Source organism: Aquila chrysaetos, chromosome 6 (assembly GCF_900496995.4).
Source record: "Aquila chrysaetos chrysaetos chromosome 6, bAquChr1.4, whole genome shotgun sequence".
Lineage (NCBI taxonomy): Eukaryota > Metazoa > Chordata > Aves > Accipitriformes > Accipitridae > Aquila > Aquila chrysaetos.
The window spans coordinates 46971683-46999422 of record NC_044009.1 but is presented as its reverse complement, the minus strand read 5'-3'; the positions used below and the strand labels follow the sequence as shown (position 1 = coordinate 46999422).

Sequence of the window (27740 nt, the reverse complement as noted above, 5' to 3'; positions counted from 1 at the left end):
TACACTTCTGAGGTATGAGATAATCCTTCGCCAGAAGACAGCTGGTTGTCTGATGACATTTAAATGTAGGGAAAATGTCAGCTTTTTTATTGTTAGATAGTAAAGTTGGATGCATTTTCTCAGATAAACTACAAACAGCTTAACTGGTAAAGTTCTGTGTAAAGCTGATTTAGTGATTGCATGTTTGTCTAAGCTCTGATCTTATGCCAGTACACATTTAATTTTAAATCTGCCAGGCAATACCTGTTCCTGCTTCATCTGCTTAGTAATTCACCATCTGTACATTGTTTTCATTAAATACAACTTTTCTATAAAAAAACTAAAACCCCTAACAATTCACATATGTATAGTGGTTTTGAAATTACATTATCGTGCTGAGGTTTTAATTGTGCAATGCAAATTAAAAAAAAAAAAATCTTGCAATGCAGCCATATCAATAACAGATTTAGCAAAAAGCAAACTCCCCCATCTAAGAAGTTTTAATTTAGAATTATATTAAAATGATAACACTGCCAAGGTGGTTAAATAATTAATTTCTTCTCATTTTAATTGTAGACTATTATTTAATAAACAAAGTAATTTACCAGGTAATTTATAGGCAGCTCATTTAAAGTCTAAAAATAAATTGCTAATTAAAACAGGATTCACTGTTTTAGAAAGCAACTCGTTTTCCTATAAAATCTAACAAGGACTATGCTAGAGCATCCACTGAGAATCTTTGAAGGGCAAGGAAGCCACCAACAATAATGAAATATTCTGATAATTGAGAAAGCTTTCATCTGAACAATTAAGGAAACACACAAATTTGTCACAAAAACCAACACTAGATCATTATAAAGAAACTTTGCTAACCACTTAGTGTCCAAAAGCTAACCAACTAGAGCAAAGAAATGTATGGTCCTTGAAAAACCACGAAGCGCAGGAGTTATTTGCAAAACCTTGTACATACATCTAGGCTGGTCGAGAGAAATAAATTTCATATAATGTAACAATTCCATGTATAGCCATACAACATTGGGACCTTGGACTTCTGACTTCGAAGGCAGAAGCCCAGACGGAATTTATTCCGAGTAAAGAGAACTTACACCTCCAAATCTGCTCAAGAGGATCCCACCCCCTCAACAATATCAGTGTCAACAACACTGCAAGTCCAGAACTCATTCAGATGAATGCCCTAAAAATTATTAGACTGACAAGAACTACAACTACCGCATGTTTCTAGGCCAATTCTCTAATTTTTCCCCAAATTTTGACCTCTTCTTAAAGGCTTACCAGGCTGACATGCTGTTGGGCAGCGAGTCCACTCACTGAAAGGCGTAACAATGCAGTCTTTCTTGCAGAGGAGGAGACATGGCCGCACAGTCTCAGGTCTGATGGACTCTGGACATCTATCAATCCAAACGCAGAGATAAAATATAATAAAAAATTAAAACTATGGGGAAATGTTTTACTCCTAAGACTCTCACAGGGCTGTGAGGGTACTGCCGTATCAAAGATATCACTCCTGCTCACAGTAAGTCTCGTTTTTCTTCTCCTTTGCACTCATGTAACCCTACTGAATTTAGTACACTTCAAAGATTAAAAAAAATAATAATAATAACCAAAAAAAAAAGTGCAGCTTGGCTTGATGACTACAGGCTAAATGTAACTCTGCCTATGATGCCTAAAATACAAAGCTCACTGAAACAAACCAGATATATTTATTACCGAAGAAGGCGAGTAGCTATGTTTATAAAGTAGTCCTGTTTTAACACAACATGCAACAGCCTTCAAACCACTTGCAACTGTGTTTAAGGACTAATGTGATATTCCTCCACTTTCAAACCCTAGGAAACACAAAAATAGCTTAAAGTGATCTTTGATTGAGGCCTCGATTGTTATTTTAAAAGTTGTACAACATAGTATAGTAAGAAGAGCTCTGTGATTATTTTTTTTAATTCATTTTTAACTCCTAAATGAAAAATATGTCATGCATATTCTAATAAAAGTTTCAGACACAATTAGTATATAAAAACTTGAAGGGTGGAAAAGGGACAATTTTCTGGAATCAGGCAGATCTTGCATTTCAAGTGGGGGAACAGAAAGGGAATTACTCTTTTTTAATTTTTATTTAATTTCTAGTAGAAAGATCACTCAAAAATACTTAGTAATGCATGCAAGCCAAAATGATCCCATTTGAAAGAGGAACATGCCACTAACCCCTACTAGGAAAGAAAATAAACCTTAAAGTCATGATACTGTTACTGAGAAAGTAATAAGATACTTAGAGGTATAATTTAAAAGAAAATAAATACAAAGAGATGTGTCTTCTCATTACGCATGATTATCCTAGCGGGCAGATTTCTGTTATCTAACAGAAGATGTTGAAATATTTTTCTGCAAAAATTTTAGTTTTATTTGGCTTTCCATGCCTTGCACCTTCTTTGGATATGGTGTAATTTTTCTTCATAAAATCAGGAAAAAATGCAGAATACAAAAAAATACAGTATGCCAACACACAGAAATTATTTATTTACAGAACATATCCCATTTCTGAAGCCATATTAATGGTAGACTGTCACCACAGCAGTTCTAAACCCAACATGGGTTTTCATCAACTCAAACATAAAATATAACATAGCCACAGCTGGTGCCCACAGCCAGGAGGGCTGCCCTCCGCTCCAGCACCAGACCGGCCCAGACCCTCCTGGGCAGTAACGAGGTAGTATTTAATTCCGAAACACGGAGGGTTTATTCCTTCACTTAGAACCGTCTTCCTAAAGACTTCTAGAGGTCTAAGGTTTTTATTTTTAAGACAATTATCACCGTAAGAACAATACACAGCACAGTAGCAAAAGAAACAATTTCAGTAAGCAGCTCTTCTGAGGATTCGGCAGTCCTTTTTGATCCAGCCACTTCTATTACACGACGAACGCCGTGGCACTGAAGCTACCACACCAAAGCCAAGGAGAGACCCTTTCTGAAGTCCCGAGTACAGAAATCTCTTCTTTTGGCAGGATTTTCCACCACTGAAACTCTGTTTTCCCTTCACGTACTTCACTTAAGTATTTACTTACCTCCTTCGGTTCCATTTCCCCTTACACCATCTCAAAAGTGGAGGGGGCAAACAACTATTTTAGACATTATATAGCTCTATAAGCAATATATTTAATTAGGTAAAGCTACAGCATATCAATGGATTCTAGATAAAAATAAATATTAGATTTCTTTCCTTTTATTTAATTAATTTCATTAACCTCAAGAATTTTAATTAACTTTGCTGAAATCAACACAGTCTGCTTATACGAACAGGATTGTTTTGAGAGCTACAATAAGAAATGAAACTCAGTTGTAAGTCTCTAGACTCATTAACAGTGCAAAAAATAATTAGCAATGTCTTGATTTTTTGATATTAGGGAAAACATCTGTGCTACTTATTTTCTTCATTTAGTAAAGCAAAGCAAAATTCAGAATATTCGTACTGCAGAATACATAATTCTGTCATGTTGGTATACCATTATAGAAGCTATATAAATCAACTGAACAATATAGATCACACACATGGTTCTGCCTTATTGTGGTGTAAATATAATGCAAACTCTATTTACTTTTTCTACTCCATTACAGCATTGTTAATAATGTATTGATGAACGTTATATTCAGATATACTTTATATTTTCCTCACACCTGTCCTTCAGGAAAAATATTTGCAGAAAACTGTAAATTAGAATAACAGAGGAGCTACAGCAAAAAGTCTACACCACTAAAAACATGCATTTTGCTTGGATTTACACAGAAAATCAAAATTGGGCTAGCTATTTATTTTTGTTACATATTAGTATCCCTTTCTCAGTAGCGATGGAGTAGTAGCTGGAGAATTACTCCTGAAATGAAATTATTTTCAACACTCCAGATTCCGTACACTAGCTGAAAACACCTTCATATGTCAGGTATTGTAGCTACAAATAATCACTAATAACCTTTCTTTAAATACCTTTTAGGTGTGACCTGGCCAGAACTGCTCTTCATGCAGAAGACCTTCCTTGTCTGTATGCCCACCCCACAAGTGGCTTCTCCGCTCCAATTAATGGTTGCGTTGAGCGCAGTTACCAGAGGGTCTTCGGAGCAAGAGCTCCAGGGAGAAGTTTCCCAGAAGAAATGCACGCACGGGTGATCATTACAGGCACGGTGCTCCTGCAGGGCTCGGTCAGGGGGACAGGCTTTTCCACCTGAAAAGAGTCAAGAGAACACCATACTTTATCTTGCGGCATCTGGCAAAAGGAAAACATGGAAAAATAAATAAAAATGTTAGGTTTGCTTAATATCTTCTTTTTTTCCTCATTAAAAAAAATAAATAAATAAAGCTTAAATAAAGCTGTTGACCTTTATGGCTGCAATAACAACCTTCTAAAATATTGTTTCCCCATTAAACTAGCCTTGCATAAAATTGTATTCCAACGCATAATGGAAACAGAAATAGGCAAAGTATATTTCTGAGTTACCTTATTGATACTCCTACACACAGCCAAGTTAATTCCATTTAAATGCCAGTATCACTCAGCAAACATGCAATTAGGTTTAAAGACAAATTAAGCATTATTTTTATGTTCATTCTCCTTGCTAATTTCCCAAGGAGGAACATCTCTTTCTAATATTTGGACTCTATTCACGCGTTGCCTTAAAGAGCTGTAGAGGGTGCTGAACCGTACTGATGGAGGAATGTATCAAATGATACCCACATCTGCAAAGCAAGGAGGAGAAAACTTGAAAGTAGGTTTTGAGTATGAAGCCTTTACTTTTCTGAAGCAGCATTCTTCAAATTGGTGTCCAAAGATTTTGCTAAGCTACTGCACTTTGTCAACAACCGGTAATAAATCCACAAAGTACAGGAGTTTGAACAGCCTCCGCAGAAGCTTTAACACTCTAGCCAGCAGCCTGACTTTATCCCATAAAAGCAGCAGACATTCGTAGCTCAAAAGCTAAGGAGTAATGCAATGAAATTTAACAGTAAGCATTGTCATTTTAGGAAGAAAGAAGTAAAAATTACTAAAATCAAAATCATTCTCTTCCAGGAGAGAGAATCTGGCAACTTGTGACATGGCCAAAGTGCTGCAGGTTTTGAAAAAGAACTGAAAGAACTGAACTGTTGGGGCCAGATACCACAAGGTTCAGAGCACCTTTATGCTCTACTAAAATCAACAGGAGATGAAGGTATATTGCTCCTTGAAGGGATGCTTATCACCTTGCAGGACTGAGGCCTCTCAAATAAGGTATGACCCCAAATGGCCAGAATGAATAGCACTGAGAACAGAAAGAGAGAGAGAAAGAAATTTCTTAGCACACTGATTTGGATAATCATGTCACATTACCATTTGTCTTTTCATGAAAATGGACTGTTCCACATAGTGTTCAGTCTCAGAAATGTTTAGTATGATGATGGAGTAGAAAATACCCCAGGTAACTTATTTCCTGAAGATTTTGACTTGGCAGGAAAAATGCAGACCAGTTATTGCTGTTGCGTGTTTGAGCACATGTAAAAAAAAAAAACAACGTAGCAAGCAAATGGCAAAATGCCTGGTCCATTAGGAAAAAATAAAAAGAAAATATCTAACTCAAATTTTGAGCTTCCCAAGCAAAAATTAAGGTGTTTTTTTTCAAGAATACCTATGCTAAGGAAGCTCTCCTAAACCAGGGAGAGTAATCATGAGGCAGTTTTAACTTAAGATAATAAGAAATACCACATGGTCCATCCAACCTAGCAGTCTGCCTGCAAAACCACAAGCAGGAGATGCTGTTTATAAAAAGCACAAGAGCCTAGCCACTTTCTGCAGTTCATTGACAGCTTTTGTACAAGGAAAGCAGGACAGCATGCTACTTCCTAGCCATTCTAGTAGCCATTTACAGACTTTTTATGGACCTGATGTTCATTAGTTGCTCTAATCCATTTTAAACCTCCCAAGACTGCCTGCCTCTGCAATCTCCTCTTGTACCAAGTCTCAGAAGTTTCCTGTGCAAAGAAATATCTTTGAAAACCTGATTTAAACCAAGCCCCTCTAGTTTCATCAACAGCCTCCTGGTTATCATATTCTGGGATCTGGTGAACAGCTTGGAGAAAACGACCCAAGGATCATTTTGAACTGGTCAGCCTGAGAGATGGCATCCAGAAGTCCTCAGACAGCAGAGCCACTGCTAACATTGCCTTAGTTGACAGAGGACAAATGAAATGTCACTTGCAAAGGTACCAGAGCTCTGTAGAAGCTGGTGGCTCAGCTGTGAGCTGGGTATGAAAGAGTCAGAGAAAGCAGGTAACATAACATTGCCTTAGTATTGCAGTGATAACAGTATTAAATCCTCTTCCACTCTCCACAAATTCAAACCAATTGCTATTTATCTGTATGCTGATGTATGACTCTGCATAGCAAACCATTATACTCATTGCTAAAGATGTGCAGAAAAAGTTGGGGCGTTTGATTTTAATAGTTAATTATTCCTTCCAGAGAAACTTAAAGTATTCAATTCAAAGCACATCATTGTTAGTTTAGTGTGTTTCAGGTTGAGATGACTGAGCTTATGTACTTCCAGAATTCACTTCTCCAACACTTCACTTTCATAAATCCATGTTTACCTATTATTTGCATTTCGTTACTTCCATGGAAAATATGAAACCTTGTTTTTCATTTTAATTATTCTCTAGCTCATAGACTTTTTAGTAGTAGTTATTCTCATTAAATCAACAATTATATAGCAGTTTTCATCCTGAAGGGTCCCAATTTTCTTTGCAAGTGCTTATACAGATGTTTACATGAATACAGACCATTCACATGAGTAAGGGATTGCAAGATCAAGTCCTTACATTGCCCCAGAAACAGTGGGTGGCTTTAATGATAATTTACAAAATAGCACTTAACAGAGCTTGTCCTAGACTAGATTTGCATCTAAAAGTGTTGTGCTGCTGCATTACTGCACATAGTGCTGACAACAGTATTTTTGTCATGTCAACAAGGCTTTAGTCTTTTAGACCTATTCATATTTTATGAATTTTTATGCATTTTGATGTGATACCTTTCAAATCCTGTGTGATAAATCAACACATAAATGAATTACCATATGTGTAACTGTAGTTAGAAGACTACACTTCTAATACCAAATAGTTTATGTAAACAATTGCATCACTGATGTTGATATGTAAAAATCCAGATACATGATGTGTCCATGAAGATCCAGAGGAAATGATATCTATTCATCAAGAGTTATTTACCTAGTAGAGTAGAAAAACAAGGAGGTCAATACATTCTAGGTCTGTATTAATAAAATAAACAGGACCTTTTCTATTTCCTCATTTTTCACAGCTCACTGTTCTTTTCTAAATAGGCACTAATATGTTCCTATATAAAGACACTCGCATGATGAGTTTGTGTCATGCAGCAATTTCATTAGTATACGATGTAGCTCTCCTGAAGTAAATTCACACCCAGACTGGCCTTCAATAGACAATAATTCATAGGCTGAAATAAATAATTTTGAACTGTGACAGAATTTCTCTGACAGATGCATTAACTCGAGCCCATAAAGATCTTTTAGTCACTAGGCATGAAGCACAGAGAAGTATTAAGTATTATTCCTCATTGCTACAGAATTGGGATTAGCTCTGATCTAAACACAGTTTGGCTGAGCAATGCAAGTCAACTCATTAAACAAACAAACAAACAAACAAACAAACAGTGATTAATCCAAAAATGTTTACCACTCACCCTCAGCTGGAAGGGCCAAGATGAACCTACTCCTGCTTTGACTGCCTTCAGCATTTTTACTGGAGCATGAGTGGGAACACGGGGACCACAGGGACCACTCGCTGATGACACAGTCTGTTGCACAAGGGATTTCACAAGCCACAACTTCAGGACGGGGAAGTTCTGAGCAGAGGTGATGCGGTACTTCTTCACCTGGAGCAAACGAAACAAGACAGACATGGAGGAAGGCTCAGCTTGGTTCAATATCCACGGTCTGCATCAAACAGACTAACTTTATGTCAAACGTCCGCCTGCCCGTGGAAGAACATACTACAAAGAGCACATGGTTAGGCTTCAGGCTTGAAAACGTAATACATGAACAACTAACTTAAGTATTTCTTCAGAAAAGCAAAAAAGAAAAAAATGTGTTTCAAGTTTTGAGTGTGACATCCTGGCTGCAGTCCACTTTATAAAGCAGGCAAGCACAAGGAATGAGATAATTCAATCAATAGAAAGCTGTAGTATCAATTATCAACAGAACTGATGATAACTGCCCTATATTTTCCAGCAATCTCCACCTACAGAACCTATTTTCCACAATACAAATTGCGCAGGTCCCCACAGAAGGCAGTTTTCTTTGGCCTATAGGCCAGAAAAGTGTCCAATAGATGCTTTGGTCTTTCTCCTGCAACGTCACCAGAATGAACCACTTTTATTTCTGACTCTGCTTCTCACCCAAAAACTAGATCCAAAACTATGGATCTGTTGGACCATCCCCATCCGAGGGAGAAATACTTTCTGGAGATGAACCAAGGGACCTAGACCAAAGCACACCTCCTCATGAGAAGCATCTTTCCAAAACCCCTTTCAACAAGAAGGTAGTACATTGGGGACTATTGGGGAAAAAGCTACCAACCAAAAGAACCACTGGCAGAATGAGCAGCAAAACAGAGCACACGAGGGATGTCATGTGGAGTCCAACACAAAGAACTATGGTTTTTAAAAAGCAAAATAAAATATAATGTTATTTTTTAAATAACAAAGGAAATGTCCAATAAGCTTAGCAATTACATAGAATTTATGAGGACATCATAATTCATAAAAATTCATAAAACGTAACTCTTAGTACTGAATTACACCTAATGTCTTACAAATATAATGTAAGTGATGAACAGACATGACTGACTTTGTTACACTGTTCTATTGTTTAGTGTTTCTGGACCCTCATGAATTTTCAGCTAGATATCTGAAATTTCTGGAAGCTCAAATCTACCTGTTCATAAACAACAAGCTCACACTGAACGTTACCTCCTCTTTTGCCCTTTTAATAGTTACAAAGCTCTCCTTCGAGGTTTCTTTAATTATGAACCTAGGAAAAAAACATAATAACTATCCAGTCTCAATTATACGTAGGGAAAAAAAAATATTAAAATTTATAATGGCAACAACTAGCTCTTTCACCTCACACTACAGGAACAGGCTCCGTAACAAGGCAGCCCAGGATGCAATTATAACTAGGAAAGTAGAAAACTACACTGCTTTTGCAAGGCAACACATATACAAGTGAGTAAATAAGAGAGGCAGGCTGCTAGCGAGAGTGCATAAAGCTGTCAATAGCACGGTGGTATTATCTGCAGTTGCATCCCCAAACGAAGACAGGCTCATCGCCCTCGAGGCACAAATAAAACTTTTCAAGCATATTATGAGAAGTAACGGAGGATCTAGCAGGCAATCAGACTGCAAGATATGTTTAAAAATAGTTTATTTTTGTACTCCCTTTCCCTTGCACATACCTATGCTCACCAAGAAAGGCTCTATGTGACCAGTCTTTGCACTATTATTTTAAGGCTACTCAATAAGAAAATGGAGACCAACACCCTCCCTACAGACAGCCCCCATCCTTCGGTACTGTGTTTCACACCCCTGCAAACCAAGCTTAATCCATCATTCGCTTCAACTAGCCCCTTATCACCACCGCTGCTTTGGATGCTCGCATAATGCTGAGAACTATCTTTAGAGAAAAACAATGTAAAACCACAAAATAAACCTGATAGCCTTATTCCAACTGCCTTCCTAAGTCATTTTAGCATCAAAATCCCTGCTAATATTTTGACAGCCTGTCTGTATGGCGGCAGATATCATGAGGGCATGCTGGGCGGGTGTGATTTTAGAAGTCAATGGTACAGTAGCATCAAGAGATTATATGCTTTGGTGAAGTAGGGCAAAACACCTGTCCTCCTCTCCCATCACTGACACTTACCGGGAAGCATACAAACAGTCAGTGACAGGCTTCTGAACAAGAAGGGATGAGATGGGACACTGGCCCTGCAAGTATGCCCCCAGCCCCTCCAGCCATGCAAGAGGTTATCTTCATTATATACATACTTTACGGCAAGGGAGTGCCATGAAGTTCACAGAATTCTGGATTTAGCCCAATTTTTCCACCAATCAGATGGTGCTAGAGATGAAAGCATCCCAGAAAATCCTGTTTGTTGAAAGCCAGGAGAGCCTCTCCACTCATTCTATCTGACTTTATGAAGTCTAAGCCACTCCACTCAGAAGATGGTTTAAAACACTTGGGTCTCCTTTGGAGTGGCTTCCTCCACCCATGAGCCCAGGTGCTGCAGATTTTTTGAGCAACCACCCTGTGGGGAAGGGAGGCAAAGGAGCAAAATGCACTTTCCACTTCTTCCCTCCATGATTTCTTTTCACGCTGGATTTACAGCAGGTGACAGCAACAGTTACACTGCAGAGGCTGCAATTCATGGTTCCTCAGCAAAGAAAGGAAGCTTTGAGTTTTGTTATAAAGAGTTTACCACCCGGTGCATGAAGGTACAATTCAACATTCACTTTGATTTACTTTATAGCTCTATTCGCTGTGTTCAGGTTTAATTACTGGCTTGTATTACTGCAGAAGGGGAATGTTCTTCTGTACCAGCCGCCTGGCAGAGAATTCTCAGAAAACTACTGTATACTACAAAGGGAAGTAATAATCTTTCATTTTCCATGAACAATACTACTACAGGATACATCTGAAGTGTGCTTTATGCATTGTCACAGATTTACAGGGAATATTAAATTCTCCAGAGCTTCCAAATTGTCTACCCAGTACCTTGAAGGTGTAATTCTTATCTCAGATATTCTGAATAATCTTTCCAGATCTTTCTATTATCTTTACACACACAAGTCTATGGGGCTGGATGGGATCCACCCAAGGGTACTGAGGAAGCTGGTGGAAAAGTTCACCAAGCCACTTTCCATCGTCTACCAGCAGTCCTGGCTAACCAGGGAGGTCCCAGTTGACTGAAGTTAGCAAATGTGACGCCCGTCTGCAAGAAGGGCTGGAAGGAGGATCCGGGGAACTACAGGCCTGTCCGTTTGACCTTGGTGCCGGGGAAGGTTATGGAGCAGATCATCTTGAGTGCCATCACGTGGCATGTAGAGGACAACCAGGTGATCAGGCCCAGCCAGCATGGGTTCATGAAAGGCAGGTCCTGCCTGACCGACCTGATCTCCTTCTATGACAAGGTGACCCGCTTAGTGGATGAGGGAAAGGCTGTGGGTGTTGTCTACCTCGACTTTAGTAAAACCTCTGACACCATATCCAACAGCTTTCTCCTGGAGAAACTGCCTGCTCGTGGCTTGGATGGGTGTAGTCTTCGCTGGGTAAAAAACTGTCTGGATGGCCGGGCCCAAAGAGTTGTGGTGAACGGAGTTAAATCCAGCTGGCGGCCGGTCACAAGTGGTGTTCCCCAGGGCTCAGTACTGGGGCCAGCAATTATCAATGATCTGGACAAGTGGACCGAGGGGCCAGCAGTGTGCCCAGGTGGCTAACAAGGCCAACAGCATCCTAGCTTGTATCAGAAATAGTGTGGCCAGCAGGACTACGATAAGTGATCATCTCCCTGTAATGGACACTGGTGAGGCCGCACTTTGAGTACTGTGTTCAGTTTTGGGCCCCTCACTACAAGGAAGACACTGAGGTGCTGGAGCGTGTCCAGAGAAGGGCAACCAAGTTGGTGAGGGGCCTGGAGCACAAGTCTGATGAGGAGCGGCTGAGGGACCTGGGGTTGTTTAGCCTGGAGAAAAGGAGGCTGAGGGGAGACCTGATCACTCTCTACAGCTACCTGAAAGGAGGTTGTAGCGAGGTGGGTGTCAGTCTCTTCTCCCAAGTAACAAGCAACAAGACAAGAGGAAATGGCCTCAAGTTGCGCCAGGGGAGGTTTAGATTGGATATTAGGAAAAATTTCTTCACCAAAAGGGTTACCAAGAATTGGAACAGGCTGCCCAGGGAAGTGGTTGAGTTGCCATCCCTGGAGGTATTAAAAAAGCGCATAGACAAGGCACTTCAGAGCATGGCTTAGTGGGCATGGTTGACAGCTGGACTCAATGATCTTAAATGTCTTTTCCAACCTAAATGATTCTACGATTCTAGAGGAGGCTTTCTCCCTCTCTAAATAAAACTAATGCCTTTAAGCACCTAAATTATGCATCTGAATGGAATATGAATTCCTCTCCAAGTATGTGTTTAGATCTCAAGGCATAGTATCTGAAATCAGCCCTGGAGAGCAGCGGGGTGGGGGATCACAGCGGAAGGGTGCCAGTCTTGGAGAAAGCCACCTTTCCTCATGAAAAATAGGGAAAGGGACAGCACTAACCATGACAGCTACAACTTTGGTCCCTGTTAGAATCTTTTAGACTAGAACCCATGACACTGCTCTGAAGATCATCTTGTGATAACCAGGAATTAAACCCAGATGGCCAATCCTGGTCAGAGCCCAGAGCAGCTCCTGATGGGAAATTCATTCTTGTCTGCAACTTGCTGTGACGTTGGAATAAACTGAGAGGATTGTTCATCCATTCATCAGTAAACTGAGCCATCCAAGGCAAAAGGACAGAAGGTGTTTTCAAAGAAGGAAAAAGAAAAAAATAATTTAAAGTCCTAGGTTTTGTGGGGTCCTCCAGTTAGCTTGGACTGGATCCAGCACATCCACTCCAACTTACGCCAGAGATTACCACCACTACCTTTGTTGGCTTTCTTCAGATATGCCCGACTTGCTCATTTCATCTTTTTTCTCCCCTTTGACACTGTCCAAGTGCCCAGAATTAGTCTCAAGGAATTATGTTTACTCTGAAGACCATTTTTTCTGCTGTAATACTACACAGTACAAATCCACAGCTGTTACTGAGATGCAACTGGAGACCTGATTAGGACGGTGACTGAGCAATTGAACAGTTTCATCCTAATGTTGAGGACACATGATGAAAACTAAGTGGGGCTCAAATTGGAGCGCACCTTGGGAAGTGTTTTCTATCCTTAGGGTAACCACAAACAACTACTGCTAATACAACTGCACATGGAAAGCACTAGCTGTAAAACAGAACTTATACCTACATTTTACAAAGAGTTACAGCTATTAATTGGTTTGTGCTAGTCATGATCGACACAGCACCTTGAAAATATTCCTCTTTTTGACTTAATCCATACTAAGAAATATAACAGAGCTGTGAGTCAAGAAGAAATTATTTTTCCATATTATGAAATGTTTTAAGGTTTCAAAGCTTTCAAATTTTTATACTCCATAATAGGACAAAATCCAGATCTTTCGAAAACCATATTTTAAAAAGAGAAGTGGGGAAAGAGAGCAAGAGCATAACTACGTGCCATCACCCAGGAGGCACAACACACAAGATCCAACCTCTGATCTACATCAGGTATAAGAATTGAACTTCCATCTCCAGCATCCCAGGAGCCACAGTGTTCCCCCTCACATGCGCTTTATTTCATGTTTTAAGCACAGTTTTTGTTCTCAGCCTTGCTGAATGCATGCTTTCCTAAAAAAAGTTTTAGTTAAGAAAAATGTTACAGTCTTCTCTTCAAAATGTTTTATTGCAAGCATCCCGACCAACTCTAATGACATTTTTTAAACTGATTGCCTCATACTTGAATAGTACAGTGATTAAAGCCAAATACCCAAGATATATTCACCAGATATTTTCAACATAGGAAAGATTTAATTCATTTTCTTCCAAAGTAAGGGTTACGAAAGAGAAGATGAGCATGGCATTTTTTTAAATATATTTGCTAATAAATTTTATCATTACTTAAAGCACCGGTCCCTAATTTGAATTCTTTAACAAGGTAACAGAGAAGCTACATGGAGAAGTACAATTCTGACTGGAATTTTGATTCACATAAAAGCAAATTAAATTCTTTCCAACAAGGGAAACAAAACAAGGAATGACAGAAAACCATCCACAAACTAAAGGGCTTGTTTTTTTCCAGCAACTTAATTTCTTTCTTATTTCTTTTCCATTCTAGAAGGAGAAGCCACTCCCACAGTCCTGAATAACGCATGCCACGGTGAGGCACTGAATCAACAGGAACATTTCATTTTGAATCAGTTCAATATTAAAACTGCATCTGTCTATTTTACATAATGCCTTGGAGCTCTGGTGCATTAGTCTCTTTTTTCCCCAGTGGCCTGTGTACTCATCTCCTATAACACAGTTTAATTACTCCTGCCACAGACATTCCTCCTGGCTCAGGAAAAAGGGAATGTCCACTGGACAGGATACAACTAAAGCAGCAAAAATACAAATCCCATCAGGCACCAGGAATCTAAAGATCACCTCAATAACAAGGTATCCTCTTTTTGACATTTACCACTATACCATGCTCATTTTTTAAAAGGAAAATATGTAAAATTACTTTGAAGATTTCAGGTTTGCACACGTGTGGAGCCTTGAGCAACCTCCATCGTGGGGAACAGCTCAAGACGAAGCAATTGCATTTCAGATTGTTCTTCATTGTTACCTAGAAGTTCAGAATCTATTTTTTTTTTCCACAAATGACTGCTGCAAAAATGCTGCATATTTAATGACAATTACCAGTTTGACATCAATATTTCTCCTTGTAGCACTTCACATTATTCAGTGGAAATAATGAAGCTGTCATCTAAAATACTATACGTATCGTAAAATTTTATGTCCCACTTAAATCTCAGAAAAGAATGACAATAAACTTTGATTAAATACTTGCCTGTAACAGAATAAGATGTCAACAGACAGTAGTAAATTCAGAAGAATTCCTATTGACTGTATGCCAGTTTGCTAACGGCAATTGCATTCAGAGAAAGCTGTCTGCTGACAATATCTTGGCCTAGGCATCTCATCAGCTAACGAAAACGTTACATTTAAAAGCAATAACAATCAAACTACAACAACAGGAGAAATTTCTTATAACCATTTTGAATTTGTACATCTCATCGCAACATCGTGGGTTTTTTTTTCCATGTTGCACGACCTGCTTTAGTGATACCTTAAAGCATCCAGGGCTCACCGTGCTCAGTCGTCACCGGGAGACCAATGTCACACTTCACTGAAATCCCTGGCTCCTGGTTGACTTTTCGTAATTCCAGTCAACAGGTAAGAACATCGTAGAAGAGTGGTGTCAGTTTGTCAGGGAAAGCAGTGGCGTATGGAATAAATTTAATTGCAGTGGTCCATCACTATTATCAGAGCCCTATAGCAGACAAGAGGAATGCAATAGCAATGAAGACGAATGGAGATGAAGATCTATAACAAAAAAAGATGAAGCAGCAAAGAAAAACAAGCCATTCACAATGGAAAAGATTAAATAAACACAAATACAACCAGGATCATTCTCAGGAGAAAAAAAAAAAAAAGAATAAATGAGACAATCCTTGAGGATTTGAGTCAAAAGACTTAACTAAAATGCAACTATGAAAAACAATGCATTAGATTAAGGAAAAAACATTTTTAGCCACATAATGCACAATGAAGAAAAAGGGAATAACAACTCAAGAGAATAAGGAAAAGGAAAGTGAGATGAAAAAGTATGAAAAACAGACAGAGGGACCGAGAATAAATGTGAAAAAGAAACAGTATGTCTGGAAATATGTTATGAAATCACCATGAAAATCAGAAGTCTTGACCAAATGCCTGCATCACTAGCTATGACCCTGTCCCTCACCCATGTCCAAGTAATCATTACAGAGGTTATGAGAAAAAGATGATGAAGAGTATGGGAAAAAAAAAAAAAAAAAAGGAGTATTTGTTTTTCCTTCCCATACAGCCTCTGCTGCAATTTGGACTGTTTACCCACAACCGTTTTCCCTCTTTATGTAAATTCACATAAGAAAATTGACTTGTGACTCTAAGGAAGCTTCAAAAAAGCCAGCACAGGGGGAAGCACATCAGCAAGCAGCTGCCAGGCCTGCAGAGAACATCCTGGTATACTTCTACGGAGTATTATACAGCAGCTACCAGTCTCAAGGTTAAAAAAAATAATACAGCTGCATGAGTTACCTACATAAGAGATTGGCTCTGATGTATTTCCTATCCCACACAGAAAGACAAGTAGTCATTTAAAGGAATTTGCTACACATTCACCTGCTGGGCTTGGGCATAAAAGCAGAATTAATTCCACCTTGCGGCTGTTTGCACAACCCCTCCTGAATTAAGAGAAATTGCTCATGTGGCAGCTGAGAGTAAACATGGGTTCACTGTATTCCCAGAAAAGAGCATAGAAATTCAGGCTGATGTTCCTAATAATTAACATAGCGCAGCAATCTGAAAACATAAAGTATAAGAAATAACATAATCCATATTAGTGTTCTGGGGTTTTTTCCTCTCTCTCTTTACACTTTTTTCTTTTTTCTCTATTATCCCTCCTCATTGTAAATGAGGGGAATCTACACAGGTGGGTTGATCAAGACTGATTGCAATTAAGATTTATTGTTGAAATTGGTGCTGTAGTATAATTGAAACAGGTGTCCCTCTATTTTCTTCTCTGTACTGCTTTGTTCCAAATGCTAATCAACACAAAATATTATAGAAACCAATTATACAAATAAGCCAAATGTATTAAAATATTATAAAATATACATATCTTTCCAGAACTTTAAGAAAAAAAACCAATTATGAGTAGACTTGTTTATTCCAATAGTGTATAGAGTCCACTTCAACTTATATATCTGTGCAGTGGGGCAGAACAATTTTAGTGGAGGAATTCAGGCATTTTAATTTAGAATAAAGAAGGCGGCATTTTATTCCCACTGCATTAGAGCCATAAATTTCTAAACATTCCATTTTTGCAGACTTAAGGTGCCATCTTCACTCTCAAAACTCAAAAAAAAATTAAAGGGACATACTAGAAAGGACAAACTCCAGTAACTGTGCTCTCACTCAGGAAGTGACCCCAAAAAGAAAAGTTGTGTGTGCACACATGGAAAAGTGCAATGCTTTTATACCTACTGGTTTGATTATTATGATTTTTGTTCTGATTATGCTACTCTTAAGAATGACGTACTTTGCTGGCTTGCTCATAACCATCAAAAGGCTATGACTGACTGTTATCCAAGCGACAGTCCAAAAATAAGTTAGCAGCTTGCCATATATTGAGGAATAAGACTCTTTTTCTCTTCTATCCCCAGAAATTGCCCAAGAGTGAGTTTGTATTAACATAAGACACTGAAAAATTGTAAACAATAGTGCAGCAGATGAGGTTTATCTAACTTGGCAAAAGTCTTGTGTTCAGATACAGTGAATGCTAATGATAATAAATAATTGCAAATACCATCTGGACTCTTTGAAAAACATCTTTCTCCAAGTCTGCAATTGAACGTCTACAAAAAGAGGATCAATGCAAAAGAAAATGAAAACAGTAAATTAAAATTAGATTTATGCCAACTACTTAAAACTAAGTGCTCATTTAGAAGCAGTTAACACAAAAATGTGTTCTAATTCAGATGCAGAGTCTGGCCTAATCCCATAAAGCAACTCTGAGAGCTTTCACAGTCTATCAGGAAATGTTCAGAACTTGCAGGACCGAATACTAGGCTATTTTTATTATTACTACTAACAGTAGTAGTTTCTTTTCCAATTTTTTCTCCAATTGATCCACAAAACTCAGAACAGAGTGGTATTAAGATGTCCTATTCAATAGCTTTTAAAAGATTGCAGTAAAGAAGAAAATTCACCCAGTAACACAGATGATCATCAGTCAAGGGTCTAAATGAATGACTGAAATCTGTTCTTGACAAAAGCAATGCAAATCGCAAACCATTATCTTTGGTTATTGAGTAAAACCTCTCAGCATACACACCAGTTTTGCCAAGTATCAACTACGCATCTAAACTACACAAGGCGTTTTTCAGCTGGGTTAAGTTACTTCTGGCTAATGTACCCTGACCTATGCTTGAACCATTTTTACATAATAAAGTTGTGAATTTTAGAATAAGTGTTTAATTTCCACTGTATTTTGCATAGATCATTTAGTACTTAAAATGGGGATAAATCAAATGTAGGAAACACAATATTAATAATATTTTCTGTGTGCTTCCAATTTGCCCATGAGGTGGAACTTTAATTACATCATTAATAACGATGCCTACATTTTCAGTTGGTAGTGCATCATTCCTCTAGTGCCATTTAAAGTGCATTTGGTCTCTAAACTGCTCCACCCTCTGGAACTGGTTCACTGATTATATTATATTGTAGCAACAGCCTCGTCCTGCTTACAACTCAGCTACAATGGTGTCAACACAAGAATTTAAAGGCAAGGATCACTTGATGATGACCTAAAATGGTTTCTTTAGAAAAAGGTTTATTTAGAAAAGTTTCCTGTTATTTTCTGTCTCCAGAAAGTTTACATAAAGTTGACAATTGTTTTGGGGAAGGGGGGGAAAAAAAAAAATCTATCACTGTTTTCCCCTATTATTCAGAGTCCAAATTGTCTCAAAAACATTTAAAAAAAAATAAATCTCAAAGCTAGCATCTGTGACTATACTTTTTGCTGAGGAAAAAACCAAAAGATATTGTTTCCAATGAGGGTTTCCAAGAGGAAATTTCTCCCAGGAAGAAGCACACAACCTTATATTTGGGTATTGAAATTAAAAGGTGACAAGTAACAGATCTGCTAGCACATCAAAAAAATTATGTTTATTACTCTTTAGAAGCCTTGAGACACAACTTTGCCTGAAGCTTGCTCTCAATGTTACTGGTCCAGATAAGGCAGCACACTTCACTTCCCTTTTTTCTTGGCTGATGAAACTATTTCCCATGAAAATATTCACTCTTTCTCTAGGGTTCGGATGGAGATGGATACTGCCGCTTGAATGTTTACACGGCAAGATGAAGCATGCTCACAGCGTTAGCCGGCGTTATCATCCTGACCTGGGAAATGGGGTGTTGCCAGCAGAGCAGCCTCCACCAGAATACAAACACTGCGTCCCCAAGAGGTCTCTGCTCGGTGGGGTACACCGACGCTCCACCGCCGCGTCCTTTCAGAGTTTGAACACATGGATGGGTTTGGCCACGGCAGGTGAATTCACGCTCTGGCGCAACCTGAGCTGGACCGTTGTTACTAAACGAGACTCTGACCCCCTCGCTTAAAAGCAAAGTAAGGTGCATACACACCTACAGCTTCCAATTTTTTCCAAATTGAGTGGTGAAGCTAAAACCTGAAGACTGTATTAAAAAGACTAAGAAAGGCCATTGCCTATGCTTTGGTAGTGTCCTCAGGGTACACCCTCCGCTCACAGAAAGACAACAGAGGAAGATGACAGAGGACAAAGAAAAGGGATACTAAGTGGAGAAAACACAGGAGAAGGAATTATCTTTGATGTCAAAATTTCATCAAGCTGGGGCTTTCTCAGAGGTGCTGAAGCTGGGACCATGTGCTGAGCTGGCAGTTCAGACAAATGTCGTTTGCCGAGTTCAGAGGCACCCGCGCCAGCAGCTGCCCTCCCACGCTGACCTATTCCTTATTTGCTCCAAAGTAGAAAAAAAAAAAAAAAAAATATATGAACCCCAAAGGGCCCGGATAGATACCAACCAGTCATTCCCTAACAGGTTTTCCAGCTCCTATTGGAGACCTACTATTTTAACTGCGCTACTAGATTAAAGGAAAACACAGAATCAGTAAATTAAATCAAATGAACACCCCTCACCCCCTTTTTAAACACCCTGAAGTGTCAAGACTGTCAGGAGGCATTTGGACATGCTTTTCAAATATAAGAACTGAAACAGAAAAACTGCAGAATATCTGGATAAAATTTGGTTTTCTACCACTAAATTTCTTGGTGTGGAAAAAGCAATAACCTCTCCACAACTTAGAAAATATTTCTGTTCTGATTATTCAGCTATTAAAATAGGAAAGTGTCATTTTATGACAATTGCTTTCGGCAGGAGATATTTTACACTTATATTCTCAAGGAATATGCACATAAGGAAGAACAATATTAAAACCTTCAGCGTTAATCTGTATTTTCAAAGCTAAGCACATTTTGACAAAGTTTCTAATAGACACTGTTCAAAATTCATAACATATATGAGCATGATTACATTACTCTAATTTATTTTTTCTCCTCTCATGCGCAGCAATAAAATTTTACCTTTGAACTTATATTTATTACAACTTTTACTCTACGGAGGGCATGCAGGCACAGAAATATAATAAAGCTCTGCTAATTCCATACATTATTGAAATCCTAACACTGCAAATGGTATCTTACTGTCTTCATGCATACTTAAAATTTCAATTCAAAACTCATTTCATTAAAAGGGCTGGTTAAGCAACAGCATATGCTTTTTTTTTTAAGTTTGCGGATTAATGTAGCAGAATTATATTTTATATATTCGGAAAAAAGTAGGTAATACTAGTGTTTGTTTAGGTGTTGTAAGCAAAAGCTTGATAGATGCTAAATAATTGAGTGCTCCATCCATCAAACTCCTAAGCACTATAAAACTGTAGAGAAGGGAAATGCTAGAGAATAACCTTCGCTTACCCACAGGCTGCTGTAAACTGGGTCTAATTCCGGCGGTAAAAATCCCATTGACTTCACCAAACTGGGAAGTGTACTCCTATGCAGGATAGCTTCAAACTAAATGAAGCACAAACAGGTGAAAGCACAGAAGGAATTTAGACCGTGAAGATCAGGGTCATCATGTAACACTAATGATACCTGGCCAATGAAAACGTCACAACTAACGGACAAGACAAATTTTGGGCATCTCTTAACTTGGTTGATATAATACTAAATGATATCGCAATACAAGTCAGTAAGGGAGCAGCTCATGCAATCAAATACATGACAAAGTGCAAAAGTTGACTCAAACTGCAAGTATAATATTGGCACAACCTCTTTTCTCTTCACAAAGGTCACTTCACACATTAGCTCCAGCTTCACTGATTAGCAGCTGAGATAACGGCCGCTCGCACGCACCTCAGAGTCACTGGGAAAAAAGACAAGGGGATGACTTTCTGCATACGATGTCCTCATCACATTTCTGGTAATTGTTCAATCGTAGATAAGGCACAAAAAGGGAAAAAGCAACAGAACAGACTACTCTGAAAACATAACAGAAACAACCACCTTTACATTTGGCACTGAAGGCATCAAAAATGATAGGTATTGTTACTGCTGTAATTACACGGCTGGGACTCAGAAGAATTGCATTTTGCTTCCCTGAAAACATGGCCACGTGATGTTTGATGGTTCCTAAACCTGTAGGAACAGATCTCCCCACCATGGCCAGTTTGCAGAACGCCCGCAGGACCAAACACCTGAAGACACGCTGCCAAAAATGATCCAAACAGGGTTCCCAAACCCATAGGGTCCATCACCCCCATCCTCCTGGAGGCAGACTATGCCAGCTTGACTTCCACAGGCACCAATATGATGGCACCAGAGGAGTCTTGAAAACTCAACAGCCAGGACCGCTGTCAGCCCCTGACTTGGGCTTCTCTAATCACAAATCTCTGAGGCGCACCAACACTGTGATCTCTCCAGAGCATTACTCTGTTCCCACCACATCCTACACAGGCTTACAGGCCACCGCTGAGGACTAAGCCTGAGACTTTCATATCTAAACCCTTGTCAAGTGAAATACAGTAAAAATCCTCTGCCTGCAAGTCAGCAGTTGTCAGATACATCTTCCCGAGCCAGCTGCAAGACAGAAATGCAAGGGAATAAATACATTGAGCCAATTAAGCTTTTTGACCACGAAATACCAGACCAGGTGGGGAAAACGCATGAGGGCCATATTTTAACTCCAGCACACAGACATAATGAAGTTGCCATGGTGGAGGATTTCTCAGAGTTTAGTAGGACTCAGTGCATGATACCAAGCTCTCACAGGCTCCAGCTGATCAAATTTAGGCTACTGAGATATTCTGTGCAATGGCAAGCCCAGACAGGACAAGGTAAACCTCATCTTTGCATGACTTCCCAGCAACAAGCAGCAAAGCAGGGAGCAGTTTAACATAGCAAAATACGATGTTGTCTCCTACATTAAACTGAACTTTAAAGATCAGCTATCCCGACTGCAGAGCCAGAATTTAACAAAATCCCTCCAAAACCTGGTCTCAACCATGTTTGGTTTAGAGAGCAATACTCACTTGTTAAAAAGTAAGGGCGAAGATTTTTCTCTGAAACTAGGTAAGCAGAGCAAGATTCCTACCTACTCTCAAGCAGTTAGTTGAAATGTATTCCACTACAGACTTTAAAGTCACCTCACTGGCAACATAACCTCCCAACATATTGAAAACCAGCAGGAAGCGTTGAATTAAATACATCTATGCTAACAAGCACTCTTACAACCATGAATGTTTAATCTAGTTTTTCACTAGCTGACACTGTACCCCATGACTGCTACGTGGTTTTGAAGCCTTGAGAGAGGGGATGAACTAGAGGGAAACCGCTGTAAAGCAGGGAACCACAGAAAAGCAGTCAGAGGGAAAAGTCTCTGGAGAAAGCCCGGAGCAGAACACTACCACAGCAAAAGAGGCAAGACAGATAATGTTAACATCTGGAGTGGGATGGAGGACGGGGAGAAGGGAGTTAACATGAGCACCGGGGAAGTCTGCCTCTATATTCAGTAATCGTGGGGCTACATTTCGACGATGTGTAGAATACTTCCAGCAATATATAAGATGTTACCGTTTATGTGTTTTGTATACAAAGAGATACAAACAAAATGAGTTTTCAGAGAGCGTGTAATACTGGCTGACTGCACAGGATAAGTTATTATGTACCAACCGACTGCTGGAAAAAGGAACTTCTACACACCTTTGGGGTCTTACCCATATATCTTAATGTTCTGGACCATGACAAATGATTGGATAACAACTCTTACTCCCCTTGTCATCATCCATCTTCTTAGGAGGCTTATTTCTTCAAATCCTGATGATGAACCTCTGTAGTCACTTATCTGAGCAGCGAAAATTTATTGCCTTTACTAGAAAATGAAATTCTCCTCCAGGAGAACTGCAATGGACACAAAAGGGCAAATTTCCACCCTGGAGTATGTGGATGCATTTTCTTTCTCTTTAGTGAGAACTATATACATTTATCCCATGTCAGGATTTGGACCAAAGGGTATCTCCTGTGTTAATAAGAATGGCTAAGTTCCAATTAAATAAGCTTACAGATTGTAGAGATGCCCTAATGAGAAAAAAAGATGAGGCCCCATACTAATACTGCTTTCACTGCACATATTTAACAGGGCTGCCAAAGCAGAGTCTCCAAAATACTTACTAATTACATTGGACTGCCTCCAGCCGCTGTCACTAGCAGGGAACAGGCAAAGTTTGCAATGAACCAACCCACCAAGAGTCCAAGGATGATATTATTATTTTGGGAAAGCCTTGAAGGAGTCAAGAGACAAGAGAACTGCGGAACAAAGTACTGCAGGGCTGAGTTGGACAGAAAATATTGCCATAGTCTGTGGACTTTATGAGCAGCTGTATAAAAATATTCTGGCACAGCTGGGAGCAGCCCCCAAACTGGTAAGATGCTAAAATGCAGACTAGCACTAACTCCACAGCATTCATGTTGGATTTAAATACATACTATCTCCATCAGTTACTGGAACTTGTAATAGAGACTGGTGTATAAAAAGAAGAAAAGCCGTAGGGCAGAAGTCTATAAACTCAGCTGAAAGAATCCATACGTGTCTTCTTTTTTGCGTGTTCAGTGGCAAGAGCTGGTACCCCAAGGGTGATTGTTCCTAACACATGGAGAGCCCAAATTAACACCAAAGGATGACTGAAGGACCCAAAAGTACATCACTGAAGAAAATCAAGTTCCTACTTTTGTCCAATCAACAATGAGAACTAGCAAATCTGTGCAAGTCGCATGTGACCCTCATAAGAAACAGTACTAAGAACAGTCTTTCCAGAGTTCGCATCAAGTTGCACAGTTAGCCATTAATTAGCTTGGAGTTAAAAACCTCCATTCCAGCGCCACAGTACAAGAAGGGTTGAAAGAACTGCAGGTGCCCAGAGTGACACCATAAATATTGATCACAGTGTTCGTTCCACTTCATTAGCCACAAAGCGAGCAATGGTCCTCAAGGGAGAGGAGAAGGCAGAACCAATTTTAATCAAACCGCCGTACTAAAATGCAAACCTCGTGGAAAATTATTTTAATTATTGCTCTTTACTCATGCCAGTTGCAGCCTATAAAAAAAGAGAAGTTTCTGGACAGAGAGCCTAAACCTTCAGCTGCCAGAAAGGTACATCTACGGTACACGAAGCAGCCCTACGTAACGATACCCAAGTGAGCTCTGCAACTAGCAAAAGCAGTTTTCCAGCCTAGCACCTCACCCTGGGCTCATTAGAACCACAGTTCATTAACCAGCCAAAACTTTGTGCTACCGCAGCTATAGTGTTTCTGAGATACAAACTGGTCTCTGGCAAGGAAGGGCCCGTACAGACTTATTAGCTTATTCAGACCGACCTACATAGTATAGTACATAAATCCTAAACCATTTAACCTTCAAAATATATGTCTGGGAATACTGCCAGTGAATATTTGAAAGGGATTACAGGAAATGTATTAGTTGTCACTGAAAATGAAAATATGGATTTCAACTGAAACTCTATATAAGGGGGAGTTTTTCCCCCAAAATCCATTAGTCTAGCAGCCATGCTGAATGAAGGGAAAATTGTACAGCTAGCTCAGACTACGCAGGGCAAGCCGATATATTTTAAAAGCTACATTTTTATCTACTGAAATAAAACATTTTACTTTTTTATTTTTCTTCTTTAATCAGAATATAACCTCATTAAATGACAGTGTGTGAAAAGAACATATAAACTAGAAAGAAAATATAAAAACTTTCTGAATAAATTAATTTTTATTGCTTTTAGACTTTGATATTCTGGTCTTTACTACTTAAATGCAGTTTAAATGTATTACTTGCCACGGCCTTTACGTTAAACCCAGTAAGTCTGCAATTTGCGATAAAATTCCTTATCTCTCTCTTTCTGAACCTACGCAAAGATCCAGGGTTAATTTGCAGATAATATTACTTCATGAAATAATTATCTTAGTCTATAGTACTTAAAATAGCTAAATTCAAGAAAGATATTTTAAAAAATGAAGCTGTCACGCCTGCAGGATGGAGGCTGCCCCCCTCCCGGCACGCATCCCCGCACCGGCAGCATCTTCAGTGGGGTGCAGAGCCCGGGTACCCCAAGCCCGGAGCAGCCGCCCACGTGTCCTGCTCGCCCGGGGAGTCAGGATGGAGATGCCCCACGCTGATGCGCGTGCCCAGGGCACAGACCTCCCTGCGCTGGGGAGGGAAGGGGACCCAGCCCCATGCAACCTCACCCCCCCAAGCCCCCAGATGCCAACGGCAAGGCAGCCTGCCTTCCTCTTCACAACCCCAGCACTTGCTGAAAAATGACTCTCGCGCGCTATTCTTTCTCATCCTGCTAATTTTTCCAAACATCTTCCTATTAAACTATACAAATATATTCATTTAGTAAACATCCCATTAACCAGGTCAGCATACAGTATTCACAACTTATTACAGAGCAGCACCAAATCAGTCACAGAAGCAATTATGCAATTGTAGAGCAGACAACTCACTTTAATCTTAATATGGGGCTGGGGATGTACATGTCAATGTTCATTCACATGACTCATTCATTTCCAAGTATCGTACACCATTTCTTTCACCCTCGCTTACACAGCACTCTCATGCACTTTTGATTTGTAAGCTTTGTGGACTGTCAGAAAAGATGAGCTCTGTGCTTCACCCTTCACGTAAGGGATTTTTTAATTGAACTTGAGGGTATTTCTAAGCTTCTATTGCCTGGGGGTGGGGGGAGAAGCTGGGCTAGATATTTAGGATCAAGACCTAAACAAGTGTTTTTCTAAAAAAACCAAACCAAACCAAAACCAAACCTGAAGATCTTTCCAGAACTATTTAAAATAGGTGGTTACAGAGAAGAGAAATCAGAGCGAAGATTATGCGATGCTATAGTTACAACAGAGAAAAAAAAAGTGGCTTTTAAAATCCTGGCTTTATTTGAAGGCATTCATTTATTTAAGAATCTTGGGAAAACAGGTTGCCATATAATATTAACAAACAAGAATATGCTCTGTCAACCACATGCAGTACCTCAGATATTTTGAAGACCTAAATAACTTATGTATTAGAAAACCTAGCCTAGTCTGAATTAATACAGACTCCTATGATATAAAAGAACAGTAGTAGTGGAATTATTTTCCTGGGATTTAAGTCATATATAGCATTAAAAGTAAAGGCCTTAAGATACTTATTGATAGGCAAAAAAACTGCTATCTTTAGATCTATGCATGCCAAGGGAGCACTCTGTTAAATTTACAGTCTCAGAGAGTTTCCAAGAGAGTTACCAAATCAGTCAGCTTTATTTGTAAACACCATGAAAAAGAACAAAACACCCTCTTGGCTCTAGTCTCCTTTGACACAGCACTAAGTGTACAACAAAACAGTGCTGACTTTGTATTAAACTTGGGAAATCTGCTGAAACCGGGAGGGAAAATTCTTGCTATGTTAAATTTAATGGGAATTTTGCATCTGGTAACAAAAAATGGAATCTGAACTTACAGAATCATCTTGGTTTCTACAATGTACTATGGGCAGCCAAGACCCCTCTCCCCCCTGCTTCAAGCACGGATGGAGCTATTTGTACAGAACTGCTCAACAGTCTACCAATAAGTTCGTGAGGACTTACCAGTCCTGCTGGGTCATCGCATTTTCACTACAAAAAAGACTTGGTATTTTATATCACATGTACATTTGCCAGTAACAAATGGAAATGACCCCCAAATCAGGGACAGACTGAGGTGCAGTACCACAGGAGACATGGAAAGGGAGTGCAGGTGGAGCTCATGCCACCTGGAAGTGACTTTGTCCCTCCAGCAAAGCGCCCTGGGTTCATCCAGTCCTAGCAAACTCCCTGCTCACTTACTAGGGGCAGATAAATATTCTTACTTCTTCCAGAAAAGTCACTTTTCAACCTATATCCATCTCCCACTGGATGTAGTCCTTGAATCCCCACCGGACACCACTAGCCAGAGGACCAAGCCAGGAACTAACTTTGTGTGATTGTTTTTCCCTCCTCAGTGGTATGAAAGGAAAAAGGACTGTCTTCTTGTATAGTTGCTGACCCAGTCCACATGGATGTGCTGACTCACTTGTCTTTCTTTTCCTTTTTTCTCTTTCTGGGCTTGATAAGTACTGGGTCAATGTGAGGGTTCATTGGTAGCAACACCATCAGGCAACTGATGGCAAAATATAGAACACAGCTGCTGGAAAGGAACTGAACAAATCCATGCTTACAGTCAAATTCTCACATCTCCATGGGAATTTTTAAATAATGCATCTGTTTTAAGAACCATGGTAAGAGGATACACTAAAATCATACAGTATGGGGAGACCACTCTTCAAAATTGGAAAATGCATCCCAACAATAGAGGATGATTCAGTTTCTAAAGAAACTCCATCTCAGGGATACGTTCTCTTCAAAAACTTTGCTCTCACATTTGCAAACTGCCTAGAGATAAAAACTGAACAGGCTGTTTATTTATAAAGGAACTATGAAATATCTTATTCTGTTACTTGTTTAACTCTTCTAAACAAAGGCAGTACCTAATTTGAGACAATTACAGACATGCTTCATACAGACAGAAAGAAAAACACCAAACAATGGAATTTTAAATTGCTTTCAAT

The 27740-nt window shown here is 39.4% G+C and overlaps 1 protein-coding gene across 2 annotated transcripts in view; it reads right to left on the bottom strand.

The window, feature by feature from the left end:
* The window catches only part of THSD7B (thrombospondin type 1 domain containing 7B), a 549934-nt gene that overhangs the window by 146705 nt on the left and 375489 nt on the right, over positions 1-27740 (bottom strand). For both annotated transcript variants that reach the window (XM_030018353.2, XM_030018354.2), the window contains 3 exons: positions 7731-7922; positions 3974-4208; positions 1273-1388 (listed from right to left, as the gene is read on the bottom strand). In XM_030018353.2, coding sequence (XP_029874213.1) covers positions 1273-1388; positions 3974-4208; positions 7731-7922 — 543 coding nt within the window. The remainder of the gene's footprint in view (positions 1-1272; positions 1389-3973; positions 4209-7730; positions 7923-27740) is intronic.